We start from the raw sequence: 13,197 nt of genomic DNA, 5'->3' as shown, positions 1-13,197 counted from the left end.
CTTTTGTATCGTGATCACGATCAAGCGAGCACCGCCAGCTGAGCTTTCCCGTCTGTAATGGGATTTCATTGAGTTTCATTCTAAGGGTATAAGTTTAAAATTTGAAATCTTAATACCCTTTGAATATAAAATAAAAAGATTAAAATTAGAATTATAGTTTGTCTTTTTATGTAAAATCTTGATCATTCCATCATAAGGGCATTTTAGTCATCAAAATTATGATTTGTCCTTAATTAATCATTTTTAAAAACCTCAGGGGAGTCATATGCGGGCTTTTTTGGACTAAAGTGCATGGACCCCTCGGGGGTCCGGTGTTCCCTTTTGCTTTCTATATGGTATAGGGCAGAAATAATCATCAAAGAAAAGAAGTTTAAGATTAAAAAAATAATAAAAAAAAAGAAAAGGGGAAATGGGGTAGGGTGTTCGGGGTGAGGGAGGTGAACAAGGGGAGATCCCATGAAGAGCCAAACCGCCATTAAATTTATTCAAGATCCAATGTATTGTCTGTCAAATGGGAGAATAACACTAGGAATAGGCCACAATTTTCTAAGAACATCAGCAACCCCTAACAGGTTTGGAGAAAGGGCAGGAAAATAATAGATGATGATGGACACTTTCAGTAGAGTTCTAATATAGAAAGCATTGGAATTTAACAAATTCATTTGGAAAAGATATTCTTAATTAAGAAGAGAATTTAGTCATTGGTTCTTCAAACAGTGAATTGATGTCAACTAAACTCTTCTAAATCATGAAACAATTAGGGCTCTAGATAAGAAAAATATTTTCTTTTGGGGAAGAGTTTGTAACACATTGAAGTTTGAACCAATCCTGGCTACTTTTAGGTCTTAGAAAGATATTGGGAAGTTTACTCCAAATTTCAAGGGGAGAATGGGGATAGTAAGGCTGGGACAAGCCTTAAGAATGAAAGATACCACAGAAAGATGTTAACACACCAATAGGGTGTCCATTATCTAGCTAGAGCTAAGTGTCAAAACCATCATCAATGTAAGTTTGAATATAGTCTGAAGCTAAGTATCTATGTTTTAGGATTTCCCTTCAGGTGCAAGAAGCATTTGCAGTGCAAAGTATGTTTCTAGATGGGGCATCCTATCAACCCTTGACCAATGAGGGTGTGGTTTATTTATATCTTCTTAATATCATTAAGTCTCATCCATGTCAGTAATTGATTTGTATTTTTATTTAATAATTTGATTTTGAGTATGAATACATTTTAGACTGTGCCTTACGAGATTATATTGATTTATTAGTATATTTTCTTTGAGTATAAATATGTATTTTCTTAGATTATGTTTTATGAGATTATCATGATTTACCAGTAATAAATCTCTTTCTTAAATATACTAATATGTTCTATGAGCATGAATATGTCCTTATATTTGTGTTTTATCTGATTGTTTGTTATTGTATTATATATCAATTTGATAACGGTCTATATTGAAAATTCATTTTCCCATATGATATTGCACTATTTGCATATAATTCATCAAGATATGTCATGATTATAATATCATTATGTGTGATGTTGAGTTAATGTTTAAACTGTGTAATGTATGCAGACCACGTAACGACATGGAACATACGTTAATTCCAAAACATTCGGCTAGAGTAGATGGATGTTGAGCTGTGTAATGCACACAAGCCATGTAACGGCATGAGAAATCCTATCGATTGTAGACCAGTGTATGCATACGAGATAATAGTTGTGTTTTGAAAGAGAATGTATGATTAGGGTTGTGTAATGCTTGCAGATCATGCAACAGTATAGAACGTATATTGAGTTCAAAACATTTGATTAAGGTAAATGAATGTTGGGCTATGTAACGCACGTATGCCATCTAACGGCATGAGGCATCCTATCAACCCTAGACTAATGGAAATATGATTTATTTATATCTTCTTAGCATTATTGAGTCTCATCTATATAAGTACAAAAAAAAAAAAAAAAAAACTATTTATCTAGGTTGTACTTGCTAATTTTTTTTTTCCTAGAACTTACCCATTTCTTCTATAAATTATGGAGTTAATTAGAGGAATGATGGACATTTTGAGGTTGAAGACCAAGATCATGTCTACTATATTTCTTAGAATATATTAATTTTGGAAAGTTCTATTAATTGTAATTCTTGTGATTTAAATGTTTATTTAGATTTTATTAGAATTGTGAGACAATTCATAAAAGTATTTCAGATTTATGCTTGAATAATTTTTTGCTATGATTTGTTGTGTTTTTTTGTGGATTTCTATTTATTCACATTGTCTATTGATAATTCTCTCAGTGTGTTTCAGTTTACTACCTAAGTTACATTGTTCCAGAGAATTTGTATTAGAAAATAAAATTCCAAAAATCATTTGAACCTGATAAAATCCATTTGAAAACCGATAGGACGTTACATGAATCTGTCTAAATATATTAGGATGTAGGTATGGTAAAGCTACTATCTAATCCAAATCGATCCATTTACGTCCCCACCAATGCCTATATGGATTGCTAATCTAAACTCAAATGTATCCGTTGTAAGAGGTTACTCAAAACATCCAATGAGGATAGGATTTTTTTCTAACCATAGGTGAAGGAAGACTCAATCCCATTGCATTTTACTTGTATATATGGGCTAGAATCTTATGGCAGATATTCTCTGTGTGAAAGAAAAAAGTTGGATGCGCTTCTCTAGTTTTATGATATGCGTTTGGCTTCAAGTGCTGTGCAACTAAGCTGCCTACGATCCAGATGTAAAGTGTGAATCTTGACCACCCTTTTTTTGGGGGGGGGGGGGTTTTCATTGGTGTACTTCAAAAAGTTAAAATAAAAAAATAAAACCAAAATGGGTGGTTGAGATTCACCACCAGAATTGATCTGGACCATAGACAGCTCAGTTAGTGTGTAGCACTAAAGCTCAACCCTTCATGATATTCTTATACATAGAAATTTATTATATATTATTGAGTTGTCAAGAGTAGTACAGTGCTTACCAGGGGGAAAAGTAAAATAGAAGAAGAAAACAACATAAGTACAGTAGCTTACATTAGGATTAGTGCCTTAATACTAATTAGGCTTGAAGGACTAAGATGCAGAGTACTGACCCAGAGCAACAATAGAAGTACAGTACGTAGCTTACATTAGGATTAATGCCTTAATACTAATTAGGCTTGAAGGACTAAGATGCAGAGTGACCCAGAGCAAAAGACCTCTGGTTGTAACAATCAAGGTTGTCACCATAGCTAATTCCAAAGATATCACAATACCTTTCATAAAATCCAATACGACTATTCACCCTATCATCATAGCCGTGACCACATTCAAGTCCTCCATTGATGATATTAGTAATAGTTCCATAGCCAGGAAGACGGTTTGCTGCGATGTCGGCGGCGGTCGGCAACCATTCACCTGTGATAACAGCATGACATGAAGGTTTTGGAGGTTGGGGTGTCATCCAAAACCACAATGCTGTCTCGAATGAAATGTATGGATCAGCTGCAACAAGGTCAGGATTGCGGAGAAGGTTCTCACTTATATTTGCTCCTGCTTGCCCATAGTTGTAGTTGCTGGAAATTCAAAGTCACCATATATAGCTTTTCTCGTTAATTACCCAATAAATATCCTCTCCGTCCAAGGAAAGTATCCACCAATCCAATCTGGCATCTAGACGGACGACACGTCACCACTTAGTATCCGCACAGGCCATTTGTCGTTCATCTAGACTCCTGATGGATGGGTGGACACTATCTTTGAGTGGAGAGAATGTGGATTCCATATTGGGAAATCATCAATACATGCAAATATAGAATACTTACTAAGATAGCTGAATGGGTCCACGTCCATAATATTTTTTCCCATGAACACAAGGCCACTCATTACTAGGAACACAATAATCACCAGGGTTGCCTACCTCCTCCACAAAACAATATCCCCAAGCATATGGTCCATCAGGTGCACTTGGCCATCCCCCTAAACAATAGAAAACCAAAGATGAATGCTTAGCCATGTACATTATCAAGAAGCAAACTCTAAACCCTAATCAGAGAAGCCATCTACTTCAACAAACCTGTAGTTTCATGGGATGTTTGACCTAAAAAAGCAGCAATCTCCCTCTTACGGGTGGTGTTGTCGCCGGTGGTTGCGAAACCACTAAAGGAGTTTGCAGCAGCAATGAAAGCATCATAAGTGTAAAACCCACCAGGACAAGGTGGAGTGCTTCGATGTTTAAGCATTTCATCAAACAGTTCTTGGCTGATAAGTGAACCAATCTCGCCAGCATCACCGCCGCCTCCACCACCTCCGCCTCCACCACCGCCACCGCAACCGCCACCGCCACCGTACCGTCGCATTGACTCTAACAGCCATCTCCACAGTAGTCTGTGGTAGTACCACACCAGCCCCACTGACTACAACAATAACCACCAGGGCATAGAGCACCTCCGGCTTGGCTCCCACACTGCTCAGCTAAAGCTACTGCCAAGGAAGAGAAGGAGAAGAGAAGAAAGATGAAAGGTTTTCCCATCTTTTGCTATCAGTGAATGCAGATGAGATGAGGTGATTGAGATGGCGAATGGGTAGGGGTTTATATAGTGCAAAAGAAGCGAAAAAATAATCAAAAGCTTTGGTTCTTTACGAGGTTTGTATTTTCCACATGAATGCTCACGTTTAGTTTTTATAATTTATTAGATATTCATTGAGGCATGGGAGATTACCTGGAAGAAAGAGAAGTCAAATACCATGTGAAAACAAGAAGATGAAAACAAGTCTAGAGAGCTTTCATCTACAGATATATTCTATTTCTGGGTATATATTGGATGTGGTAAAAAGATGAAATGAGAAAAGTGCACGGTTTTCATTTCAAAAAGTAGCTTCACTTTCACCTTTAATCGCTGTAGCTTTATCTCCTCGATCCTTTCTATGTACCACAAAACTCAAACTTCGAGAGTTTTTTTTTTTTTTTAATTTTTATGGACCTGGATCTGCCAGCCACATCAAGGGATTGAAAAATGTGCTGTGGTGCAACTGTATGCAAGTAGCGGGGGCAAGTTTGTGTTAATTGGACAAGGCAGCTTTGCTTTTATGAGTTTTGTATTTTCTGCATGAATGTTCACGTGGATGGTTATCCTTATCCTCCTTGTCGGGCTCAACCATTAAATGCCTCTATACCAGTGAAACTATTGAGGATTCTGTCACGTTTAACTTGTTTTAGTTAAGGGTGGGTTTTCATTCTTTTTTGGTTGAGAAGCCAAATACCATTTGAAAAATGGAGAACAACTAGAAGAATAAGAAGGTAAGAGCAAGTCATGACAGCTCTCATTTGTAAAGCTACTGCCCCTTGATCTCTTCCGTTCTATGGACCATAAAGCTCAAACTTCGAGAACATGCATAGGGATCCATGGAAGATCTTATCTGATAAATTATTGGAGGATTTTGCTTACAACATACATAATTAATGCACAACTCTTTACAATCGACGGTCGAGATTTACTGTCTGGACCGTTTAATTATGTGATTTATTTGAGTTTTAATAATTTGTATGTGAGTTAATTAAATGCTCCAGATTTAATTTAGGCCAAATAGTAAATCCAGGCAATTGATTGTATTGAGCAGTGCATAAATTACGCTGCTCCTTAGCAAAATCCAATCTTATCTAATTTGGAGAATGGGGTTAGTAGCACAAACAAGAGGATGTCATCTCATCATCGTTGGCAGCATTATAAAGGTGCCTATTCATACAATTTCGGTTGAAAAAAATTTGATACAATTTTGGTTATAAACAAGGATGGTGTAATCTGAAACTGACACAAGATAATGAGGCGTGGAGATCCTTTGTGTCAGCCTTTGTGAGTGTGGGAGAATAGGGGTGTAGTAAGTTGGGGGAAGAGGATCTCGACACCTCATTATCTTGAGTCGGGCTCAAGCCTTTGTGAGTGTGGATGGATGAAAGCACAACAGGTTGAGTGGAGAGGATCTAGATTTGATAATGGGTAGAAATGAGGGTTGTCTTGTGCTATATTTAGCTCATATTCATTGCCCGCATGGGTACAGATGGGGACAAATCTGAACCATTCGAGGGTTATGCATCCTACACTGGGTCATTGGGTCTCATATACCCATGGCAAGGTGGTGATTTTATGCCTATATAAACCTAGGGTTATAATGGTAATATGAAACCTGCATTTGTTTTTTTTTTTTTTTTGGTAAGAAGTTAAAGACTTCATTCATAAACCAGGAAAATATAGACACACAACAAAAAGGAAAAATACAAAAGATAGTTGCAAGAATACACAAGGTTCGATCCGAACCAAGGAGCGAAAATTGACCAAATTGTCGTACATGCAATAGACAGGGTCATCCAGACTAAGGAATGGGGCGAGCCCAATAAATCCTTGGAACGAGAGCTGTAACAGCTACAGCAACAGTTAAGCATAGTAGATACGATATACGTATCATCTATAACCAACGCCCACAAAGGGGAAGACACGCCACAAAGATGGACATGTACATGCCACAAAGGCAAACATAAAACACGCCACAAAAGGCGGACATATACACGCCACAAAGGCAGACATAAAACACGTCACAAGGGCGGACATATCATTGTCGCAGTTGTAACACCGGTATTACGGACAAGTTGCTATGAAACTTGCATTTGTAGCTATAGGGAAATTTGAATCCAAACACCCCCCCCCCACCAATTTATTATTCAATTAAATATTAGCAAAAAATAATGAGATTAATTTCCTATATTTTTAATTAAGGAATATAACTGCATAAGGAAATCAATAGTAGATGAAATAAGAAAATCAAAACTAAAAAGAGTAGAAAAAAATTGTTTTCTTGTTTTATGAAAAGAGCAAACATTAATGTTCAAACACCCATAAGATGTTCCTACATTAACTGCTAGACTCATATCCGTGGTGAATGGCCAACCAAGATAAATGTTCTAAGAAACTAACTACTTCATGATTAGTATAAAAGACACTGCTGAACTATTCCAACTAATTGGTAGAGTAGCAGTGTTGTATATTTTTTCTAACCATAGGTGAAGGAAAACTCAATCCCATTTCATTTCACTTGAATATATGGGCTAGAATCTTGTGGCAGATATTCTCTGTTTGAAACAAAAAAGTTAGATGTGCTTCTCTAGTTTCATGATATGTGTTTAGCTTTAATGTTACGCAATAATTGCATAGCACTAAGCTGCCTACGGTGCTGATGTAAAGTATAATTCTCAACCATCTTTTTTTTTCTTCTTGGATTTTAGTGGTGTAGTTTAAAAAAAATACGAAAATGTGTGGTCGAGATCCACCACCAGGATTGATTTGGACCATAGACAGCTCAGTTAATGCACAACATTGAGGCTCAACCCTTCCAGATAAACTCATACATAGAAATTTAGTATATTATTATTAAAAGTACAATGCTTACCAGGGGGAAAAGGAAATAGAAGAAGAAAACAACAGAGTGCAGTAGCTTGCATTAGGATCATTGCCTTAATACTAATTAGGCTTGAATGACTAAGATGCAGAGTACTGACCCAGAGCACAACAATAGAAGTACGGTACAGTAGCTTGCATTAGGATTATTGCCTCAATACTAATTAGGCTTGAAGGACTAAGATGCAGAGTGACCCTCAGGATCAAAAGGCGCCTGGTGGTGGCAGTCAAGGTTGTCACCATAGCTAATTCCAAAGAGTTCACAGTACCTCTTATAAAATCCAATGCGATCAATCTGGTTATCATCATGGTCGTGACCACATTCAACTGCTCCATTGATGATATTAGTAATAGTTCCATAGCCAGGAAGACGGTTTGCCTGCGATGTCCTCGGCAGTCGGCGACCATTTGCCTGTTATAACATCATGGCAAGAAGGTTTTGGAGGTTGGGGTGTCATCCAGAACCACAATGCTGTCTCGAATGAAATGCGTGGATTAGTTGCAACAAGGTCAGGATTGGCGAGAAGGTGCTCACTTATATTTTCTCCTGCTAGCCCATAGTTGTAGTTGCTGGAAATTCAAAAGTCACCATATACATATAAAGCTTTTCTGGTTAATACCCAGATAAATATCCTCTCCGTCCAAGGAAAGTATATATCCACCCATCAGTAGCCCTGGCATCTATCTAGATGGACGACACATCACCGCTTAGTATCCGCACAGGCCACTATTTGTCGTTCATCTAGACTCTGGATGATGGGCGGATAGACACTATCCTTGATCGGAGATGAGAATCTGACGAATTTCATATTTTTCTAGCTAGAGAAATAAATCATCAATACATGCAAAATATAGAATACTTACTAAGTTAGCTGAATGGGTCCACGTCCATAATATTCTTTCCCAGGAACACAAGGCCACTCAGTCTCAGTGCTAGGAACACAGTAATTACCATGGTGGTCTTGCTGCTCCACAATACAATATCCCCCAGTAAATGGTTCATCAGGTGCAGTTGCGTTTTTATCTAAACAATAGAAAACCAAAACCAAAGATAATGAATGCTAGCTTAGCCATGCATGCACGTACATCATCAATCAAGAGGCAAATTAACTCACTCTAAACCCTAATCTGCAGAGAAATCAATTAACTACTTCAACAAACCTATAGTTTCATGGGAAGTCTGAGCTAGAAAAGCAGCAACCTCCCTCTTACGCATGGTGCTGTTGCCGGAGGTTGCGAAATCACTAAAGGAGTTTGCAGCAGCAATGAAAGCATCATACGTGTAAAACCCACCATCACAACCTGGAGCGCTTCGATTTTTAAGCATTTCCTCAAACAGTGTTTGGTTGATAAGTAAACTAACTTTACATTGACTTTGACAGCCATCTCCACAATAGTCTGTGGTAATACCACAATAACCATACTGGCTACAACATTCACCATAAGGGCATAGAGCACCTCCATGTTGTGTCCCACACGGCTCACCTCCAGCTAGTTTCCCACACGGCTCAGCTAAACCTACTACCAAGGAAGAGAAAGAGAAAGAGAAGAGAAGAAACATGAACGGTTTTCCCATCTTTTGAATTGCTATCAGTGAATGCAATGCAGATATGAGATGAGATGAGGTGATTGAGATGCCGAATGGGTAGGGGTTTATATAGTGCAAAAGAAGTGAAAAAATAATCAAAAGCTTTATTTCTTTACGAGATTTGTATTTTCCACATGAATGCTCACGTTTAGTTTTTATCATTGAGGCATGGGAAATTAGCTGGAAGAAAGACAAGTCAAATACAAGTGTAATTATAAAGAATATTCGGACATCCAGGTGAAAACAAGTGTAGAGAGCTTTCATCTACAGGATTATGTTCGGGGTATCTATGTAAAAAGACGAAGATATATGAGACAAGACAACAAGTGCACAGTTTTCATTTCAAAAACTAGTTTCACCTTTAATCGCTGTAGCTTTATCTCCTCGATCCTTTCTATGTAGTATGTAGTACTATGTACTACAAAAGTCAAACTTCGTGAGTAAATTTTTTTGTTTTTTTATCTGGACCTGGATCTGCCAGCCACGTCAAGCGATTGAAAAATGTGTTGTGGTGCAAGTTTGTCCTGATGGTTAATTTGGATTTAACTTGGTCTGTGGGTTGGATTAAGCTTGAATATTTGTTCTTCTTCAGTCTGGTTTCATCTTGTTTACCATGAATTTTCTTTCATTCTAAACTTGATTTTGATCTGCTCAGTTTAAGAATAGGATTTAATTCAAGCTTTGTTACTGTCAATTGTTCGTTTACTTTGTAATTCTTAAATCTTGTCCTAAATATTCTTCGATAAATGGTAAAGATGTCAATGGATAAGACTGTGTTTGTTTGTAAATGTAGGGTAGGAAAAAAAAAATATGTGAACCTCTTGTATAGTGGGATGAGGGAGAAGAAAAGGAAATGAACGAATTTTATAGAAAAGAATTAATTGTGAATCTCACATTTTACTTTTCCATACTTTTTTACAAAGTCTTACCCATTTTGTGAGGTTTTGAAAAAACTTGTCTCTAACTTTCTCACCCAATCAACCAAACAATTTACACTTTTATAGGATTTAAAGTAAAAGTAAGAAAATTTTGTTTTTTTCAATAATTTTTTCACCCCTTTTTTCTCACTCCACCTTTAGTCTAGCAAACAAACTGAAATTTTGTTATACACATTTTGAAAATTTTGTGTTAAAAAAATGAAATTATATTTAGCAAACAACGGCAGCCTAGCTTCAGTGTCCCAGCACAATGAAGATTGAAACATTGTGATGGTTCTAGTCGAGAAGACATTGGTGGATACGGAACTATTGCCCGAAATCGTCATGGTAAGGTTATTTTTGCTTTGGCAAGTGGTAGTAATGAGAAAAATATTACTCGATTGGAATTATATGCGATCAAGCGTGGCATGGAGACTGCTCGTGAAATGGGTTTGACGATGATAGAAATTCGATCTGATTCCATGGTGGCCATCCAATCTATTCAGGTACATTTTTCTACATCTTGGAGGGTTGTTGATTTGATCATGGAGATTAGGGAGTTAAGGGGTGGTTTTTTGATATGTAATTTTGTTCATCATGTTCGGGAGATTAACTTTTGTGCGGACATTCCTGGCAGGTTTCCTTAATACCTCCCAAGAAATCCATCTAGCTGCAAATGCTCTTCCATTAGCTCTTTTTGCTTTTGTTCGAGATGATGCTAATGGTAAGAAATTCTTCAGAATGTAATTTTCTTTCTTTTTTCTCTTTATTTAATCAAAGCTCCCTTCCTCCAAAAAAAAAAAAAAAAAGATTGAAACTTGTGGTCGAGGTTTTGACGTCAATCACTCAGTTCACTTTTTTTCAACTTATTCACCAATCGAACAGTAAATAAAAAAATTTATACAAAATAAGGGGTCTAAATTTCAAATTTTCACCATAACCTACATTTTGCTGTGTAATTATTGCACGGCTGTGAAGGCTGAAGCAATAGCTGAAAATTTAAAGTCACGATAGCAAAATAAATTTATACAAAATGAGTGGTTGAATTTTTTCCCTTCATCATTAATCGTGGTGCGTGCAAGCTGGTTCAGGTGAACCTTAGATCAAAAAAAAAAAGTATTATAATTATTATACAACACTGAAGGAACAACTGGAAATTTAAAGTTACCATATATAGCTTGTCTGGTTAATACCCTTTTTATTAATTGATCGGTTCTTTTCGTTAATACCCTCAAGAAGTCACGCGGAAGGACAGGAATCCATGTGTCCTTCCGGCGAGTGTTCATCAAAGACTTGAGACAGCGATCTTCTTCTTCCACTTCTGCTTCTCTCTTTTGCTTCTCCTTGAGAACACTTAGAGGGGAGAGATGGAGATGGGAACGCGGTCTCCTGATAAGTCATCCAAAATGTAGAAAACACCGCTACCATCTCCAGACATGTGTGTGCTACTAGTCTAATTGTAGATTGGGAAGCTGAAGTGGATTTCCTTTGATAGCATTTCGGCCCAAATTGTTAGTTTGCAATGGCGGCGTCAGGTAAGAGACGTGTGATGGAAGGGATGACAACAATTGTTGATGATGGGAATATTTACCTGGTGCACCAGTGGGACCTCTTTGGGATGACTAATCACGACTTTTACAAGGAAAAAGGTAATCTGATTCTCCATACTAATGCAAGCATGACTTCACTAGTTCTTTTTTCAAAAGTATATGGCATGTTCAGAGTTCAATGAGTGAAGTTTCCATAGATTAAATGTGATAACTATGGGAATACTCACTATTAATACATGTGATGCCGCCACGTGACATATTTTCCTAGCTCAATGATGAGGGGTTTACTTCAAAGTGGGGTTGGCCTCTCGTGTTCAATGAATAGTGGAAGAGAATTTCTCAAATTCCCCTTTGAAATTTCTAAGTAGATCATGGCTCTGCTTGGCCTTATGTGAACAACCACCTTACCACACGGCATATTCACCCAAAAAGAGACGCATTAATTGACACTTAGATAGCAAATTTGATTCGTCAAAGGTCGGTTGATGCACTTTGGCGCGTTGTGATGCAAGCGTCAAGGAGGTGGATTGTAAAGGTGGGCCGGGTTATGTCTTCCATTCACATGTAGATATCACCATGCACGGTGTATCAGTTCTCACAACCAAGGTTTAAAGTATCGGTATCGAGTATCGTATCGGTCAGGTGATTTTAAGAGACGTATCGTCCTGTATCGAGTATTGTATCACTCTGGCTAATGTATTTTAGTATAATTCAATGGAGAGACATATTGAGATGTATCATATCGGTTTGGTCAAATATGGATACGTATCGGCTAGTATCGTATGGTATCGTAGGATACTTTAAACCTTACCTGCAACGCATATGTCTTTATGCATGCTGTATAAATTCCAACAGTAGTAGTGGGGAAACATTAGCTTTCCGTCATGATTTCTAAGATGTTCTTTGCCAAGCTCTTTCAAGCTTACACATAAGGGTTTCTGCGCAGAGAGACAAGAGCTTGTGCTGCTACATCCTGCAAACCTGTGGGTTTCAATTATTTTTAGGTATGGATCAAATATATAACCCACCACCATGCTTGAACGGGTAAGCTCTGAACACTCCAGTCACCACTCTTTTGCTCTCTAACTCTTGAAGAGCATGATCTTCTTCATCTCTTTGAATTCCTGCTCCTCAATGGAGTTTTTGATTTGCTGGCTTAGACTAACTCGATCTTTGAAGGTGGCTTCCTGTCCTCGAGGGCGGCCCACTTTCACCTATTTTTAGTCGCAGGAACCAAGCTTGGATTAAGTACAAACCATGGAGCTAAGATCATATTTTTCACACCAACAATTGGCTCACTGGATCTCATGTCCCATGCAAGGTGGTGATTTATTCCCACATAAACCCAAAGGGTATAAATGGGTAATCTGAAACCTACACTTATAGTTAGCTGGTTAGGTGAATTTGAATCGATTCCATTACAAATAAGATGTGGATATGATAACTTTATTTTCCAAAGCAATTTATTAACCAATTAAACATTAGCAAAAAATAACAAAACTAATTTTCTATTTTTAATAAATATTCATAAGACAATCAATAGTAGAAGACATAAAAAAATCAAAGACTAAAATGAGAGGAAGAATTGTCTTTCTTTTCTTATGAAAAGAGCAATGACAATAATGCTCAAACACATAAACAATTAGATGTTCATACCTTAATTGCGGGAGACTTGTATCCTGCCCTGGTGAATGGCCCAACCAAG

The 13,197-nt window shown here is 37.4% G+C and overlaps 1 protein-coding gene and 1 pseudogene across 2 annotated transcripts; both read right to left on the bottom strand.

Annotated features, from left to right (window-relative positions):
• Window positions 1-2,949: 2,949 nt before the first annotated feature.
• On the bottom strand, window positions 2,950-4,433 carry LOC149000902 (endochitinase-like). Its single transcript, XM_089139723.1, has 3 exons — window positions 4,065-4,433; window positions 3,814-3,967; window positions 2,950-3,564 (listed from the first exon to the last, which is right to left on the bottom strand). The coding sequence occupies exons 1-3, from the start codon at window positions 4,345-4,347 to the stop codon at window positions 3,177-3,179; spliced, it is 825 nt and encodes a 274-aa protein (XP_088995849.1). The 5' UTR covers window positions 4,348-4,433; the 3' UTR covers window positions 2,950-3,176.
• A 3,051-nt stretch (window positions 4,434-7,484) lies between these two features.
• On the bottom strand, window positions 7,485-9,062 carry LOC149000901 (chitinase 3-like; annotated as a pseudogene). Its single transcript, XR_016170716.1, has 3 exons — window positions 8,599-9,062; window positions 8,302-8,461; window positions 7,485-8,007 (listed from the first exon to the last, which is right to left on the bottom strand). The product of XR_016170716.1 is annotated as a chitinase 3-like (transcript).
• Window positions 9,063-13,197: the final 4,135 nt, after the last annotated feature.

Source organism: Hakea prostrata, chromosome 11 (assembly GCF_041222555.1).
Source record: "Hakea prostrata isolate BN-2017 chromosome 11, UWA_Hpros_2, whole genome shotgun sequence".
Lineage (NCBI taxonomy): Eukaryota > Viridiplantae > Streptophyta > Magnoliopsida > Proteales > Proteaceae > Hakea > Hakea prostrata.
Note: the sequence above shows the minus strand (reverse complement) of the source record. Positions and strands in the feature narration are given on the sequence as shown.